The sequence below is a fragment of the Hermetia illucens genome, chromosome 2, assembly GCF_905115235.1.
Source record: "Hermetia illucens chromosome 2, iHerIll2.2.curated.20191125, whole genome shotgun sequence".
Classification (NCBI taxonomy): Eukaryota; Metazoa; Arthropoda; class Insecta; order Diptera; family Stratiomyidae; genus Hermetia; species Hermetia illucens.
This window is the reverse complement of record NC_051850.1, coordinates 2,024,655-2,042,550: the sequence shown is the minus strand read 5'-3', so window position 1 is coordinate 2,042,550 and position 17,896 is coordinate 2,024,655. Positions and strand designations below refer to the sequence as shown.

General features: G+C 41.3%; 1 protein-coding gene across 2 annotated transcripts in view; it reads left to right on the top strand.

Moving 5' to 3' along the window:
• LOC119650363 (cyclin-dependent kinase 12) overlaps window positions 1-16,323 on the top strand; it is a 35,302-nt gene extending 18,979 nt beyond the window's left edge. The window contains exons 3-8 of one of the 2 annotated variants that reach the window (XM_038053054.1): window positions 4,888-5,173; window positions 5,292-5,568; window positions 5,630-6,469; window positions 6,564-6,952; window positions 7,011-7,484; window positions 14,298-16,323. In XM_038053054.1, coding sequence (XP_037908982.1) covers window positions 4,888-5,173; window positions 5,292-5,568; window positions 5,630-6,469; window positions 6,564-6,952; window positions 7,011-7,484; window positions 14,298-14,448 — 2,417 coding nt within the window. In that variant the 3' untranslated portion in view covers window positions 14,449-16,323. Of the gene's footprint in view, window positions 1-4,887; window positions 5,174-5,291; window positions 5,575-5,629; window positions 6,470-6,563; window positions 6,953-7,010; window positions 7,485-14,297 lie in introns of both variants that reach the window. The other variant, XM_038053053.1, reaches the window with a different exon arrangement.
• The last annotated feature ends 1,573 nt before the right edge of the window (window positions 16,324-17,896 follow it).

Here is a 17,896-nt window from a genome sequence, read left to right as displayed (position 1 = left end):
GACTGTTTCTGCTGGTATCTATAGTATTGTCTCCTTTCCGCTGTTAAATGTTTGGTCGCCTTTCTTAATCATTTTGTAAGTACTATATTTTCTTCTCGTTGATAGTTCCTTTTAGAATTTAATGGAAAGAATCTTATTGTTTTCTCAACAGAAGCTGATAGTTAATCCATCAAGCTTTGGTTACCCTTCGAGATTAAATCGGGAATGTTCAGTTTTAGTAATTACTCATGATTATGTTAGTCTCTATTGAGATCTAATAACCATCGCTTATACTCGAGCCCCATTGTTCGTCATATGAGGTTACTTTTGAATTGCTACGCTACCGCGACGTATGCCAAGCATTATTTGTCAGTATATTCCATATGCGGACGATCTAGCTGAAGCTGGCTAATTTTATTAAGGAGACAAAGACAACGATTTCATTACCTTGGGACACAGTCGAACATCCATTCACTACTCTCATCTGTCAGGTTACGTACTGTGTATTTGTGTTTGAGGTGAAAGCGAGGGAAAGCTTCTGAGCACTCAGACACTACTGGTCCATTGAACTCGATTTCTCCGTTTAACGGAAAATCCCGGATTCGTTTATGTTTCGCATGATTTCCGTTAGTGGATATGATACTACTCGCTGCTTTTGGAGCAAATCAGCACCAAAAATCGGATGTCTGGTGCGTCAGTAGGCGGGGAATTCACATAGAAAATTTTGCGTGGATCCCGTTTCCTCATTACTCTGTCGTGGTCATGGCATGGGTAATACCCAGACACAGTTCTTTGCCATTTGTCTAGTTTGCAGCAAAAACTCTCTTGTTTCATCTTAACCCATCATACTACGGATGCGTAAGCGAAAGTCGGTCTAATGATAGCAACATATTTCCACTTCGCTTCTTGAGGCCTAAGTTCTCATGTCGAAGCAAAGGTCCGCCAACACCGCCTATAAGCTGTGACAGCTCATTTTATCTTTACATCTACATGTTTGATCCAAAGAAGCTTCTTGTCTAGAATAATTCGCAGATATTTAATTTCTTCGGAGAGTTGAAGGGTTGTATCTCTGGAAGGCAAAGACAATTCAGTGTCCTCTTTTTTGTAAATAATATTGTGGTTTTATCTAGATTTTCTGAAAGTCCATGCCTGATGCACCAACTTTAAATTAAATCAACGGCACGTTGTGTATATCTATACACCGTTCCGAAATCTCAATCAATAACTATCACAGCTCCGCATAATTTTGAGCGTGTATTGGCAGATTTTGCAGTTGATCCAAATGCAACATAGAAGTGACGATAGCACAACATGTTGAGTGCAGCCTTTCGTTGCTTCTGTTCCTAGGCAGCCACAAAACTCACTTCAGCACACAGCATCTGTGCGATAGAATAGCATAGATCCAATTAAAGTTTCATCAACACGATGTTCTGGCGGCATGACAGGGCTTTTGGAAGGGTGCAACAGTCAAACGTCCTTTCAATCACTTACTCGCCTTTCAGATTTACATCCTCTATCCTTAAAACTTCCACATTGGCAAGCATGTTGGTTTTCGTTATTAGGAGCGCCTTTTCGCGGATACGATGCTCAACAAGTCTCTAAAGACATTTCAGCGAAAATGATGTTAAGCTGATTTATCTGAAGTTCTTTCCCAGGCTTAGATATGAAGACTACTTAACCTTCTACCAAGAGGAAGGCACGAAGCCCAGAGCGAGCCATCCTCGATAAATATTTGTTAGAAGTTGCGCTATGTGCTCCATATTCCCATTAAGCATCGCTGGATAGATGCCATCCACCAAGGAGGATAGTATAGCAGCTCTCGCCTTTTCATTGGTAAAAATCGCTCCTGCAGTTTTCCAATTCCCTTTACAACAACTTCGTGTGGAAAGTCTGAGATCTGTTCTCTTGAGTGGTGTTCTTTCAAGAGAGTCTGTATAGACTCAACTCTGGAGTTCGTGAAAGTGCCATCCTAAGAGAGACCAACTTGGCCGACTCATCCTTATTAAGGCCTCTGCACAGCCTGGAAGTTTCGCTTTCACTTTCCAATTCCCAACAGTATGCCCTAAAGGGGTCTTCTTTTGAAAGTTTTACGAGACTGATATTCACGCTGTGATTTCCCGAAGTTTAACCAGTCTTCATTCCTATTGCTTTTGCAAGCACGACTTAGAAGTCGTTTGGTTGATTTCCTGAGTCTTTGCAGTTATCGGTTCCACCATGGAACCGTTTTATCGCGTCGACCTCGGGAAATAGGACAAGCCTCTTCAAAGCACTTTAAAAGTGTGCGATTCAGAGTTTCCAATTGAGCTTCTATCGCCAAAGGAGTTCTTAGCCGCCTAGGGACCTCCACATTGTCGCCAAAAAGTTCATTGTACTGTGTGCAATCCATTTTCCTAGAATTCTGTCTTTGTAATATCGACTGTTCGCCTGCAATAGTCATTTAGTCTGACCGACGTCTAGTAACGGTGATCTGAGAGTGAGACTTCATCTATAGCTCGTCAGTCTCTAATCAACTCTTAACAACTTTGAAGTGCAGAGTGTTAGGTCAAGTTCTCCTTGGCCCCACGAACGCGCACCTTACGTTCGCGGTCGTCAGATCAGCTGAAGTGATAAAATCAAACAGATTCTCTCTACTCTAGGATTGCACAAAGAATTATGTCCTCATTCTCAAGAAACTTCGCCGTCTTTCGCAGTGCCTTCCGTTGTGATCGACTGACAGCCCTTCTAGGTTCACAGTGTCCGAGCTGCATGGATCTGTTCCCATATACCGAAATTAGACCAGCTGCATCCACATAACTAGCTTCCCTTTCTTCGGTTTTTCCTGGTAGAGGTAGAGGAGAAGTTTCTGACAGGCAAGCCTGTAATCCGTTTTCCTCTGCGGCTGAAGTTTCCTTCTGCTGAGCATTCCTCCTTCGTTTTTTGGAAGAGTAAGGCTGTAGTGTCAACGGCAAGTCAGCCATAGTCAGGTTTCTAGTTCCTCCCATTAAGGGAGTTGCTGTAATATTCTTTCTGGATAATCGCGCCATAATCACCGGGTGCCGGTTTTCCGCTGAAGTGGAGATCCTATCTACGCCAGATTTCTCTGTGGGGGGAACATGAATCTGTGAGGCCTTCAAAATCCGTACCTCGGCCGCTAACTTATTTCTCAGAGTTGCGGGTGAAATCTGTGACTTCTTACCACTTGGAGAATAACAATCCTTTGCTTCCAACTTCATGTATTTTTGGACATCCTTAGTGTAATAGTAAACTATCATAGGCACCACGGCAAGGCGGTCTCCGAAAGGAAGTTAAGGAAGTTACTTATCCTGACGAGGCACATAAACAGGGTCCTTTTCTGATTTTAGACTGGGTAAGGGCAACTCCATTCCCCAGTCCCAGCGACTCTGAATGCATACTAAGGCATCCTGTTTTCTTTCTAATAGCAGATATCTATCTACCTTGCCTTGTTAGAAGTGTGGAATTTTGCGCTGGTCAACTCAAGTGTAGTTGGAGTATATCTTTCAGCAGTTGGTCCCTTTCCAAGTTTGTAAAACTAGGTTGTCTCCGAGACCTACAGATGCAAAGTTCATTCCACTATTTACTTCCATTAACATCCAGTCGACTAACACCATATGCACCTAGTGTGTCGCGAATGTCGCGTTGACTCCCTGCTGAAGCTATCAGGGCTGAGGTTCTTCTTGGATAGTACTTCGAAAGTGCATATATTTCTCACCTGTTCAAACTTTAGGGTAAGTTATTAGATGTATGATTGGCCCCAATATGCATTTGGTTGACGTTTCCGATTCTTGTTGTCACACATGACCAGAATCCCTTCCTTTGCAACATTGTTGCCAATTTTTGACTATTTTTCACACAACCAATGAAATATGCCCCACAATCATGCGTTCGTCGTTGAATCTCTCTTTATTAGCGTTAAAAGGTCATTACAGTAGCTATCTCATCTCGTTAACTGTTTCTCTGAGTCCCAATTGCAAATATTTATCAGGGTTCTGTCGTTACCGAGTAATAAGAGCTATCTTCTTAGTATTCTTATCTTGTATCCTGAGTCATTCGACACTTCATTATTGCGGTAGTGAGCAGAGATTTGTATGTTTTATCTCGAAGCATTGTTTCTGTCGACGGTAACATTGAACTTGATATCCCTCGACATATTAACAACGCTTAATCCGTTTTCGCTGTTTGCCACAATAGCTGGAAATGTAGCTATCTCAACACCAAAATCAAGTTGAGAGATTTCTTTTTAACGTTCTTTCTGTGCTGCTATATGAGGGTAGCGTACGAAAAGTGGCTGCTAATGTTACTCGAAATTTGCCAACCTTTTGTCTACACTTATCTGCGTCATCTGGAGATAGCCTAGCTTGACCCGAAGGTCTGACAAAAAGGTTTGGTATAAGGGTGACTTCCCCGAAGTTTTCCTGGCAGCTCAGAATAGAGACGTTAAGAAAATTAGATTTTTTTCTCTCATTTTGGCAAATGGAATTTTGCAGTCTAACCAGCTTATCTGCTGGATATACCTGACTCATATGAAAACTATATTCTTCATTCAAAGCTTTTCGAGCCGACCTTTATCCGACTTCCAGCCCCGATACAAATCCGTCCGCCATCAGTGAGATAAAAATCGCCTAAAATTGAGATAAATGATGTCAGTCAGAATATATATATCGAACGTAATCGAATCAATTCAATTTTACTCTTTGGTATCTATTAAAAGTCGCAGGTGTTAGCTAGCTTTACGAAAAACAGCGTGTTCTGTACGGTATAAATTTCTTGGGACAATTTTTCATGTAGGTAGTACTATGCCTAATTCGTGCTTCGGAATCTCACTCTGTCTTATTCCCTTACATGTTATTTGCTTAGATTTGTGTCCTTTTACTTTTTCCAATGATATTTCAAATCTTATTTCTCTTTCAGTTCAACCAGAACGTCGCATGTACCATCACAGCAGTACTCCGCCACTGAAAAGGCGGAGAACTCGAGAGCGATCCTATGATGGGGGTAGCAGAGATAAGTATCATGTATCAAGGCGGGAGGATGATTATCGTGATAGGGACCGAGATCGTGAGCGTGATCGAAATCGAGATCGTGACAGAGATCGAGATCGCGATCGGGATCGAAAATATCATGATAAAGACTACGATAGAAACTATGACAGGCATAGGGATCAAAAATATTCATCTACGTCTAGGAAATATTCCAGGTGAGTAGAGCCTCATTGTTTTCATTCATTTGTATCGCTCCCTTGTCTGTATGGGCGGCGTAGGTATGAGAATATGGCGCTTTATGACGTTTTGGCATTTTTATGAAACCTTTTTCAGAAGTCCAAGTAATCCTCCATCAGCCCACAAGCGTCGTTCCAGATCGATATCATATAAACGGCATCCCGACAGTGTATCCCCGGACCGATCGAGATCCTCGAAACGTACATCTCGTTCGCCGCGGCATCGTCGTTCAACTAGTCGATCGTCATCATCACCGGACGCGAAAAGAAGTCGATTTGGTGGTTACGAGAAGAAAATTAGCGATAAAATCAGTGACACTAGTTTATTTGCGGAATTGGTTAAAGATAAGCACAAGAGAAAGAAAGCCTTACAGGTACTTGTACGTTAGGTAACTGTTCCTCGAAAACGGAACTAAACTTTGAGAATAATTTCAGGAAATTCTGGAACGTCAGGAGGAAAGCAATGGCGGAACAAATGATAATAGCTGCTCGAATGATGACATGTCATTGCCAAAGTCTAACGATCAGCCAGTTGCAAATGGAGTGAAAGTAGGCAATAATCAGACATCGTTAGATTTAGTGAACATTCCTATGCCAAAAGTCGACACGGCGAATACGAATAGCAACGTGAACGCCGATGCAACCGATGGCTCTGCCCCTCTTCCACCGCAACCCAGTATCGGTGACGAGGCACCAGTTAATAATAATCTAAACTCTAATAGCAAAGAAATCAATTCAGAGAACTCTAAGACCAAAGTCAATATTACTTTAAGCAAATCGAAAAGCCTTACAAAACTACCCATGCCACCGGGTGTAAATGTGGCCGAATTGGCCAACGCACCTACGCCCAGTCCTCCGCGTTCCGACGATTTGGATGACGAAAGCCCCATAAAACCCTCGTTCAAATTAAACACAACTAATAAAACGACAAATTCATTAACAACGGTCTCGGCTGCGGTGGCGAACAATAATAATAGTAGCTCCTCGTTAACGACACCAACGGCAGCGAAAAAAGGCCTATTGAATTTACCAATGCCACCAATGGTGCCTGGCAGTGAGGAGTTGAGCGGCGACGAGGATATCGGAAGTCCGTCAGACTTTACAAAAGACACAGATAAATCTATTGTAAATAGTAGTACAAAGGAGAAGCCGAAACCAAAACGTCCGACGATTTTAAATCGTCGCAGTTCCCGGGCGAATGTCCGTGATTGGGGCGAGCGGTGCGTCGATGTTTTCGAGGTGATTGCTCAAATCGGTGAAGGTACTTATGGTCAGGTGAGTCTTATCGTCGTCATTCGAGCTTATACTTCCCTCTTCAAACGCTTCGAACATGGTAGTAACGCTTGTTTTTAATCTTTGGAATTTTCAGGTATATAAGGCTCGTGATAACCACACCAATGAATATGTAGCTCTCAAAAAGGTGCGTTTGGAACATGAGAAAGAAGGTTTTCCCATAACGGCCGTGCGCGAGATAAAAATTCTACGCCAATTGAATCATAAAAATATTGTTAATCTTAGAGAGATAGTTACGGATAAACAAGATGCCTTAGAATTTCGAAAGGATAAAGGTTCCTTCTATTTAGTATTTGAATATATGGATCATGATTTGATGGGATTACTGGAGTCCGGTATGGTTGACTTCAATGAGGATAACAATGCAAGCATTATGAGACAGCTTCTGGACGGACTGAATTACTGCCATAAGAAGAACTTTCTCCATCGCGATATAAAATGTTCGAATATATTAATGAATAATAAGTGAGTATACCAGACTATGTCCTAAATCTGAGGTAATGTAACAAATTTGTCTTACCAGGGGTGAAGTCAAACTGGCTGATTTCGGTCTAGCTCGACTCTACAATGCTGAAGATCGTGAACGGCCGTATACGAACAAAGTGATCACATTATGGTATCGCCCGCCTGAATTACTATTAGGAGAGGAACGTTACGGACCTGCAATTGATGTTTGGAGTTGTGGCTGTATTCTAGGTGAATTATTTTCCAAACGGCCACTGTTTCAAGCGAACTTTGAAATGCAACAACTGGAGACGATATCACGTGTGTGCGGTACACCAACTCCTGCTGTATGGCCATCGGTAATAAAGCTTCCACTGTTCTCAACGCTGAAACCAAAAAAGCCATATCGACGTCGATTACGTGAAGATTTTGAATTTATGCCTGTACCGGCTTTGGATTTGTTGGATAAGATGTTAGAATTGGATCCGGATAAAAGGATAACAGCTGAAGATGCTCTCAAGTCGCCGTGGTTGAAGAATGTCAATCCAGAAAGGTAAGTTTTCTCTTTCTGTTTAGAATTGTTGTGAAATGAAGTGGGGATGGGATACTGCTACTTATCCGTACAACGATCGCGTGGACCATATTGAACAGGAGATTACTTTAGGTTGGTCTATCGAGTGGCATTCTATACATATTCTCTGGTGTATAACTTCCGTTTCTTTCAAAAGTTACCCGCGGGAAGGCTAAGTTTCATTAAGGGGTGTTTCTGTCTGTCAGAAAATACGTGTGTTTACATTTGCTGATGTAGAAGTTTTGACACAAGTAGCAGTTAAAGAAAATATATATAACATAAATGCACTATTTACATTGGTCACGATTTCTGCCTGAAATGCGTATCGCGCTATACAATACTATGTATTCCTTCGTCTCGCGTATCCCGCAGTCGTCGTAGCTTTCGGAGAATATGGCCCCTATTTTTAGAGGGAAAGGCTCATTAGCAATGTGATTTGTAAATAAACCCATAAGTGACTAATGGAGTTCTGGATGATTTCGGGAATATTTGAGGGAAAGGGCTGGGTATCTGTAAGCAGACAAACGGCCGCCTTGGCTTCGCTGGCATTGCTTCAAAGGGTCGGTCCAATTTCAGATGGCTTGGACCAATATGTATGTTCCGGCAATAGCGTTACAAATGTTGGGTTTGAGTTTGTCAAAAGCGGTCGTCTTCTTAGCAGAGATTAAGGACATGACGCCCTAAAGAAAGTAACCCAATGGTATCAAGAAGCATGGCCGCGGTGGCCGAATGATAAACGTTCGTCACAAGATGATTGGGTCATTTTTCCTTCACAGCTCTGAGTATTGCATCGCTTGTGTGACATCTTGTTGAAATCACAACACCAATGTTATCAACCTTTTGCCACAGAAAGACGAGTAGTGCCGTTCTATATCGAGGATCATTGACGGTAAAAGTGTCTACTTCCTCATTTCGCAAGAAGTAAGATCCCATGATGACACTATGCCAAGAACTGAAGCAACCAATCAATTTTTGCGAATGCATTGAGTCTTGGTCGAACACTTGTGGATTGTGACCGTTCGGGCCAATAATTTGCTTTGTCCGAGAAGTGCCGAATCAGCGAACTCACGACATTATCTATGGTTGTCTGGCTTCAATTCTTGCGTTAGCATAATCTTATAAGGATGTAGCCCCAAATCCAACGGCAAAAGCCGGATAGACTTTCCGGCGACGCCTAATTTTGTTACAAGGCGCCGAATCGACATTTCTGGGTCTGCTTCGAGCTAGGATTTCTTCCGTGTGATTCGTGCGGATAAGTGTATGTACCGACGCTCGCGCTCAACATTTTTCACGGTGTAATGAGTTGCCTGTGCGTTGAAGTCGAGCTCACGATGAAATTAACGTAGCGTGGGACGGGGATAATGATTCATGATGAATTAACAAAGTTACTAAATATTTCGACAGCTGAAGGTCGTTGACAGCTGCTGAAACAAAATAATTGGAAAAACTCTCATTGCTTTCTGGATAATGCAAAGGCGATTGACAATTTAGTCTGGGAACTTAAGTTTCTCTCCCAAAGAAACATTGGCTCCATCGGAGTTAAAAAATACTGCCCGCGGAGGAGCGTCCTAAGTCCAGTATTATCCAATTTACAAACCGAGACGTTATACTTTCTGCAGTAGAAGGCCCAACTGCTGGAGGAATAGTGAATTGTCCGATCTTCGGTTGACGTGTCATCGGGCCAGATGAGTGCCCCAGCAAGCCCCGGAGGTGAAGCGGAGTGTTTGCATGGAAACTCAAAAAACCGGAAGCTGGCTATACAGCGAAGGAAGAGGAACCGCTTCAAATAATTCTCGATCTCCTACTGAAAATTGTTCAGGGTTAGTTTCCTCAGGAGAGCTCGAGCTGTTGCAGTCTGCAGACACCTTTAGATATGGCTGTGGTATTCCCAGGGATGACGAAAGAAGTACTGGAGATTTACTAAAATATTCCTCTTTTGGGTCAAACACCCAAGTTCAGGGAAAGAAAAAATCTTGACTGACGGTTTCGTGCAGCTTTGAACCTAGGACGGATTTCACTTCAATATAATTCGCACCCATGTTGTGTTTGCAATCATATATAAATAGAGCGATTACCATCTGTCGCTACTTTCGGTCACACTGCTCCTAGGGCAGAGGTGAGGCAGCATCTGTCCTGGACGAAATCGTCATTCAAGATTTTTTCATTCTTTATTGGCTGTTTGCCCAACGCAGTGAACACGTACACCACACCTTTTCGATCAAAGAGCACAACGAACACGGTCTTGATTCCTGATTTGTGCTCATCCTTGCTTATTTTCAAGCGAGGGGACCCCTTAATGTGCTACACGCTGCTCTGGCGTTTCGGTTCGATGCGAATTCCGACCTTCACGAAACTTTTTGTGTCAAATGAAAGTATGGCTCTTTTTCATCGTGCCGTCCCCATAGGCTATCCGATACATTTCAAACGTTTCTGATCCGATTTTACCCTTTTCTACACAGAATTTGACTACATAAGACTTCTTCAAAATTTGGCCCATGTACCTCTGCGCGGGGCGTAACCTAGCCTTAGTAATTGACTGTAAGAGAATGAAATCGGTCTCGCTTCGAAGCTTAGATCCAAATGTTGCGCCTCTCCAACGTTGCCAATTACAAAAAAAAATCATTCCAGAAACAATCAGGACAGACCCTGTATATGACGTCACACTGAAACACTGCAAAATAATCCTCGCCTTGATCAGACTCAATACGTATTTTGGTTGACTTCTCACTAGGAGCCAGAGACTTGAAACAGTCAAAGCTGAAAGTTCTAACGCATCACCCAGAGGATAGTCTAGTCATCTTCAGGTGCATAGTAAGATCAATAATTAATTAACGAGCTTTATCCATGATATTGAAGTCCCGTCTCACCCGAACAGAGAAACTTATTCAATGTCTGCAGTTCAGCTTAGAGCGGTTATCTTAATGAGACATCTCAATTCAAGAAAACCATCAATGAATATATGAATAAAAAACTCAACAATTCTCACCCAAGTTTGTAGGTCGCCGAAATTGATCTAACTTTGTTAAAATTTCTCTATTCTAGTCATCCGAAAAGATCACAATCCCGGGAATCTCCATCTTTCTCCTTCTTGCCTCCTGTAAAGCCTGTATTTACAACCCGTTTGTGAAATATAGATTCTCTGTCGTTTCAATCAGGCTTCATAACCTTTTCATCAATCACATCAAATAGACTCATGACCCCAGGGCAGGGATAATGTAGCGTCTGATGGGTTGTCTCTGCCCCGGACTAAACCGTCAGCCATTCTTTTGAAAATTTGGGTTTTTAGCTCAAAAAGAGATGTGGTGCACGGCACAAATGTGGAAGAAAGTTTCTTCCCAATTGGTTCATTCCGGCATCAACTGGCTGTGGACAATAGGACTTCCTCAATCCTCAAACGTTTTTTTTTTTTTGTTTTAGGTTTTAGTGTGTTTAATATAAGACCAATTAGAATAGGAAATCAAACGAATCTGACTACATTTAAGGGGGTCATCCCGTGTGAAGACCGTTTTTAAGGTTTTGTGTAAAATAACATCTTATTAAAATCGATTCAATGTCTGTCTATCTGTCTGTCTGCCACACGCACTTTTCCCCAAAACGGCTAAACCGATCCGAACCAAATTTGGTAGTCAGATGGGAACTATGAAATCCCACGCATACAGCGAGTGGTATAAATTTAGGTGGAGTTTAAAGGGGGCTCCCCATATATGCAAAGAGGGGATTGAAAAAAATTTTTTACCAGATATAGTCGTGTAGTGTATCAAATGAAAGGCCTCGATTAGTACCTTCTGCAACTGATATTAGTTTTGTCCTGAATAGCAAAGTGGGCGAGTGGGGAGTCAAAATGTACGCACTTAAAGTGAGATAGGACTCATTTTCGGAAACTACCCAACCTAAAAATCCGAAAAAAATCAGGATGGTGCTTTTAGATGAAATCTAGGCCTCGAGAGATGTCCCATTCCGATATCATCAACTTACTAATATTATAATACCAACTTTTAGAATTTGACTGAAAAACTCCCCTTAAGTTCATCCTAGGAGTACTAAATTTTACACCGACATAGTTTCGTGCATACACATGCCAAGTTTCATGAAAGTCCGACTATTAGTATCAAAGTTATAGCAGTTCAAATTTATCAATTTCATGCGAATTTACCGCATCCTAGAGGGCAATGGAGTTTTTAACTATGTGACACGGTGCTGTCATGCATTCGTCGCTCCTCACATCTTCATCATGTCCCATTCACAAGCGGGGTCGGCTCGTTGTGATCGGTTTCGCTATTTTATTTTATCAAACGCCTGATTTGGGTGTAATCGAGAGGCTTTTAAATCCCCATTCAGCGTATCGAGCCACCGTTGTTTCGGCCGGCCTTTTGGTCGCTTACCGTTGACTTCGATGTTCAGACCAATATTGGCAAGTGAATTCTCATTAGCGCGACGATACCATCGAAAACGCCTCACTCGCAGTTTTTCCACAGTCGGTGCAGCCCCATATCGATCGCGGATATCCTTATTTCGGACGTGATCAAAACGTGTCACGCCACTAGTCCAACGCAATATCTTCGTCTCCATTACCGCAAGATGCCTTTCATTTCTTTTATAGTCGGCCAACACTCAGAACTATAGAGAGCGGCAGAGGGACAATATTGCGGTAAATTTAAGATTTGAGACTTTCGCTGATACGTCCATCGAAAAGAACACCAGTTGTGAAATGCCACTTCATCCAGGTCGCATTAATGCGTGAAGCAATTTCAAAACGCAGTTTATTTATTTATTTATTTAATGAGGACAATACACAGAAAGCAAATTTCTTATTACATATTGTCCTCAGAGGGAGGAGCAAGTAAATGGCATATTTTGCGTTTAAGTTAGAGAGGGACATAGAGTCAAAGGAACCAAGCTATAGGGCATTGCAGGACCGGCAAAACCTCGGGATCGGAGAGCGAAAATAAATCTCGAGCTCGTCGAAGGGTACATCAAAAATGTCCGCGTTACATGTGTTATGAGACGAGGCGATACGGAAAGTAATATCCGAGTTGGCGGAGCAGTCCATCAGACCATTGCAGAGTTTGAAAAGAGTACACATATCAAGGAAGATACGGCGTTGCTGTAGGGAGGGGAGATTGAGGGTGCGGAGTCGTGATGGATAATCAACCCGTGGAAGGTTCTTTTTATTAAAGAGGGACCGAGTGAATTTGCGTTGTACAGCTTCAAGAGCGCGGCCGTCACGGATGCGGTAAGGGAACCAGACTACACAGTAATATTAAAGGATGTTTTTGACAAGGGAATTGAAGAGTGTTAAGGAGGGCTGGATTGAGATAAAGTCGGACGAGGAACGTAGGATAAAACCAGACATTTTGGAAGCTCTATTGATGATGTCAACGAAGTGGGAATTGAAACGAAGTTTATCGTCGAATATTACACTCAGGTCTTTGAAGGAGGTCAGTAGTGAAAGGGGTTGACCACTGAGAGAATAGGAAAAGGATGATGGGGAGGGTTTCAGGGAATAGCGCATCCAGTGGCATTTGTTGACATTCAGTGTTAGCTTGTTGACCGAACACCAACGGGTTAAATTATCAAGGTTAGATTGTAAGAGAGCACAGTCCAATGGAGACGAAACAGAGGCAAACAGTTTAAGGTCGTCTGCGTAAAGCAAATACGGACAGGTGAGGATGGAGGCGAGGTCATTGATAAAAAACAGAAAGAGTAGGGGGCCAAGTGTAGAGCCTTGGGGAACACCAGAGGAAGGAGAGAAGGAACCAGATGAGTGACCATGAAAAGAAACTTTGCAGGAACGGTATGAGAGATATTAGGAAAGCCAGGAGATGACTGTGGAAGGGAAGTCTAGCGAAGAAAGTTTAGAGAGGAGAATGTTATGGTCAACGGTATCAAAGGCTTTGGAGAAATCAGTATAAACAGCATGTACCTCCTGTCGTGAATTCAAGCGTTTAGCAACAAAGTTGGTAAAGACCAGAAGATTTGAAGGAAATGTGTTTTCTACAGTTAAGGAGGAAGAGGTTAGGAAGCCCATCGGGGCCAGGTCCGACATTGGGGTCAAGGTTACCAATGAGGAACTCAACCAGGGAAGGCGTAAGGAGAGGAATGGCTAGTGATTCGGAGGAGTCTGTGGTTATGAAAGGTGAAGAGGGTGAAGGGCTCGAGGGAGAAAACACTGAAGAGAAGTAGGTGCAGAGAAGGTCGCAGGATTGTTGTGGGGAGTTGGACAGAAGGGACAGATTGAGATGAATTACGAGAGTTGCGAGCGTGAGACCAAAAGGGTTTTAAGTTACCGCGGGCAAGGGTGGCTTCGACGCTCAATAGGTACCTTTTACGCGCTTTTCTGACCATTGACTTCACAGTAGATCGTATAGCCTTAAAGTGAGCAGCCCGAAACTTCTTCCGCAGTGTATGTTTTAAGCGAATGTTAATATGAAGTTCCGTTGTGAACCAAGTTGGATACGAACGTAGGCAGGGAGGGGAAGAAGGGACATAACAGGAGAGGAGATCAGAGAGGATATTGTAGAAGGTGTTAAGAGCTTGATCACACAATGAATTACTTAATATATGTACCCAGTTGAAAGACGCTAAAGCTCCATTGACTGATAACATTGATCCGAGATATTTAATTCGCACAGTTCTGAACAGGTTATTGAAGCTGACGGCACTAAGTAATTTAAATATCTTCTGTCAGCCAATGGAGAACTGCGTTATGCTTTTCACATATTTTTTTCTAAAATATCGACAACTGTAAACATGTAACATTCACAACTAAAAAATGATTTAATCTCTCTCTTGCAGCATGCCCGTGCCTAAATTACCAACATGGCAAGATTGTCATGAACTCTGGAGTAAAAAGCGACGACGACAATTGCGCGAGCAACAGGAAGCTTTACCACCTGGCAAACCGGCATCTTTAAAACTAATTAATGAAGGTGATATTGTGCAGTAAATTAATAACAAAATGAAACCAACAAAAAAAAAACAATTTACAAAACTAAAGCAAGGAAAAATAAAACTAAAAAAAAATATAAAAAATTAATTTTATATATTATTAATATAAAAACAATAAGTTAAAATAATAAAATAAAAATACTTTATAGTTAGTTATTACATAACAAATGTGAATTATATATGAAGAAATCGAAACCAGAATACTATTATTAAAATATTGGTAATAAAATTAATGAGAGAAAGGAATTTTATGTAAATTGTATTGAACCGATAACTGTAAAAAGCATAATTTAGGCCAAGGCTCTTATACAACCCCCCACCCTCGGCAATGCGATTTCTGCGTTTTAATATTTTCATTTCGAGGCGAGCGATCCATTTTCATATTTTCCCCTACGTTCATATCTCATGGAGACCTACAAAGATCAATTTTATGTCTAGACAAATTCGGCTTTAATCCTATTGGAAAATCACAAAAAAAAAATGTTTTAAATGAATTGTTCCTCTTGAACCATAAATCTTTTATTGGAAATTCAAGACTTGATCGTCCTCCGAGTATTTTAATTTTGAAAACGTTGAAGGAAGCTGGTATTCACATTTTGATTCCGTTTCAACGAATCCCTTTGCGTTTATTCCAACTGATTTCACGCAACTTATACTATGTAAAATATGATAATTTTTCTAATGAAATATGGAAGTATCCAATAAATACAAGGTAAAAGTGGAATTAATATGTTAGTTGTAAATTTATTGCGGGGTAACTAAGTCGGCGTCAGTTCAAGTGCAAGGGCGCGCAGCTAGCATCTGATCAAGCTGCGAAACTAACGATGGAAGCATGAGATGTGTAAATTATGAACCAAGTAATTTTGCTGATGTTGAAACTAATTTTGTGAAGAAATGTAAAAAAGAAATTATAAAAAATATTTACATATACGACAACAAACTTTGCCTGGTAAGCAAAAAACTCTAGACTGAAGTAAAAATGTTTAAAAAGAAACACGAATCGAGGATTAATATAAATAGAAAATAGAAAAAAGGAATCAAATATATATGAATAAAGTAAATATCTAACTATACAACTTTTTTCTTAACCTATCACGTGAACACGATAAAGTAATTCTATTTAAATGAAGTAACGGAACATCTTTTTCTAATTTGTGTAACATAGACATCAGACAAATGGTACCGACAGTGATAAGGATGAAATAAATGCGCTCACATTTTCAGAAAGTCAAAAATAAGCTAAATCGAAACTCAAATGCAAACACCCGACCTCAAAGGAATATTTCATTAAAGTGCTATTTGTTATACGATTTAATTTTTTTTATCTAAATTTCAGTTTTTTCCTTAAAGAACATTCGTTTTTACGCGAATGCAATCGAGTTGCATTTGTGTTTTTATTGTTTCTTTTTGTTAGAATTTACAATTTAAAAAAAAAAATGGCAACAAATCTTTGATACCAAGTGTGTGCATACAATAATCAACCGGGCTGGTTGGCTCACGAAAGAGAAATATATGTAGATGTGAATGTAATTTTTTAAGTCATATAATTTTGTAAGGCAATTTCGGTTTTCTAAGTTTTTTTTTTTCTCTTTGTTATCTTATTTTAATTATTAATTATTATTGTAGTTGTAGAAAACACACTGTGAAGCAAGGACAGCATAAGATTGAAAAGCAACAATAGAACAAGAAAAAACAAATACACGACGAATTTGTAGTTAAAATCATGTTTCGTGCGTACACATGTTTTCTCGTTTCCATAGTCAAAAACAGCCTCGTTCTATAAGAAAATTTATATATGACATAAATATGAACTGAAATGATTGGAAGAATAAAAGGTGAGAATGCGAATGCAAATCAAAATGAAAAGAGTAAATTATGGTTTTTTTTTTTTATTTGTAATAATTATTTTTTGCGGACGGTTCTGTCGTCAGGGCAGACGTAGCTCTTTCTTTTCATTTCTACCACGCGATCGAAAGCTCCGACCACGAAGGAAGAGCAATTTCAGCGGCAAAGGGGCACGGAATCTCATTGTGTACTTTCGGTAACGGATGAGGAAGGTAAGTGGTCCGTGACTCATGTGGCTAATGTATTGATGTGTCGTTTTCGCTTAAATTGTTTTCTTGTGAATGTTTCCCCATCCTATCCTAACAGGAGACGGATGCATACAAAGAACTGATCTTGGAAATATCAACTTTTTTTCTCTCACTTTCTAGGAGAGCAAACATAGATCAATTGCCGAGAATGTTGCACGTGTTTGCTTACACCAAGCTTCCTATAGAGAAATTTTGAAGCATCATTCGCTCAGTTATTCCACTTAGATCCATTACCATTAATCCGAAATGAATCTTTAAGGAAGCTCTGCCTTTGGTTCCGTCTGGGATGTGGGAAGCCATAAACAGCTTGCAATGACGTGCACCACATTCACGGAACTAACATCAAACAATTTGCGCAAACTCGGTGTTTGTTCAAACGCCAGCACATACACGTAGCAACCTGTTGCACAACCATCATATCGCTTTGTGGTATCGTTTGATTAACATGTCGGACACGGACGATTGCTGTGCCGCCATTATTCTGGCCCTAGTGACATGAAGGCCCTGGGGGTTTAACGTGAGTACCTGCCGTGTAGGCATAATTTCACGGTCCTTTTCGGACACGGATTGATTTTGAGACCACAAGCAGAGCCCCACCATGACTGCCACAGCGGTACTGGTTTATACTGAGCTCAGGTTCAGCATTCATACCAGTGGATGCAAGGCCTATCTAACACCACTGCTGCGACTATGGGATACGGCACCCGAGTTGTACAGCGCAACTCCACGCTTGAGCTCTAAGGAGCTCTGTCCACGATGTAGGCATAAGCTGGCCAACCGCAAATAACCGGGCCGAGTGCGCATCCATCCTCCAGGAATTCTCCTGGAGCATATGCTCTCAGTTGGCCATCCCAATTCCCATGGTACTAGGTAACCTCCAGTGAGGCTTCGTGGCAAGAGCCACTTCAGATGAGCCCCTTGCAGACTCGGGTCTGACCGCCCTCCTCAAGTACGTGGGGACGGCATTCCCCCAATGGGTGGCACTAGTGACAGAGAAACGAAAGGTTAAAAGAAAAAAAAACAAAGAGTGTGGGTGAACGGTTGGCTACAGAAGAGGAGCGAAATCAATCGTGACCACTTGGTCACTCAGCTCAAAATAACGTTAGCTGCGGACTACAAAAACTATCTTCGAATGGAAGCAGTTTCGTTCAGCAAGCTACCCGAAATGGTCGCTCCCCTCATAGTGAAATACAATACAGAACTGAAATTGTTAGCCGCTTTTGAGGGTGCCTCATTTGAGAGCTGAAATTTCAAACGGCCATCGCAGCTCAAACACTTGAAAAAATAAAAGTGGAAACATGTGACGCTCTCATCTACGTTTTGAAAGGATTCATAAAGGCGAGTAAATAAAAT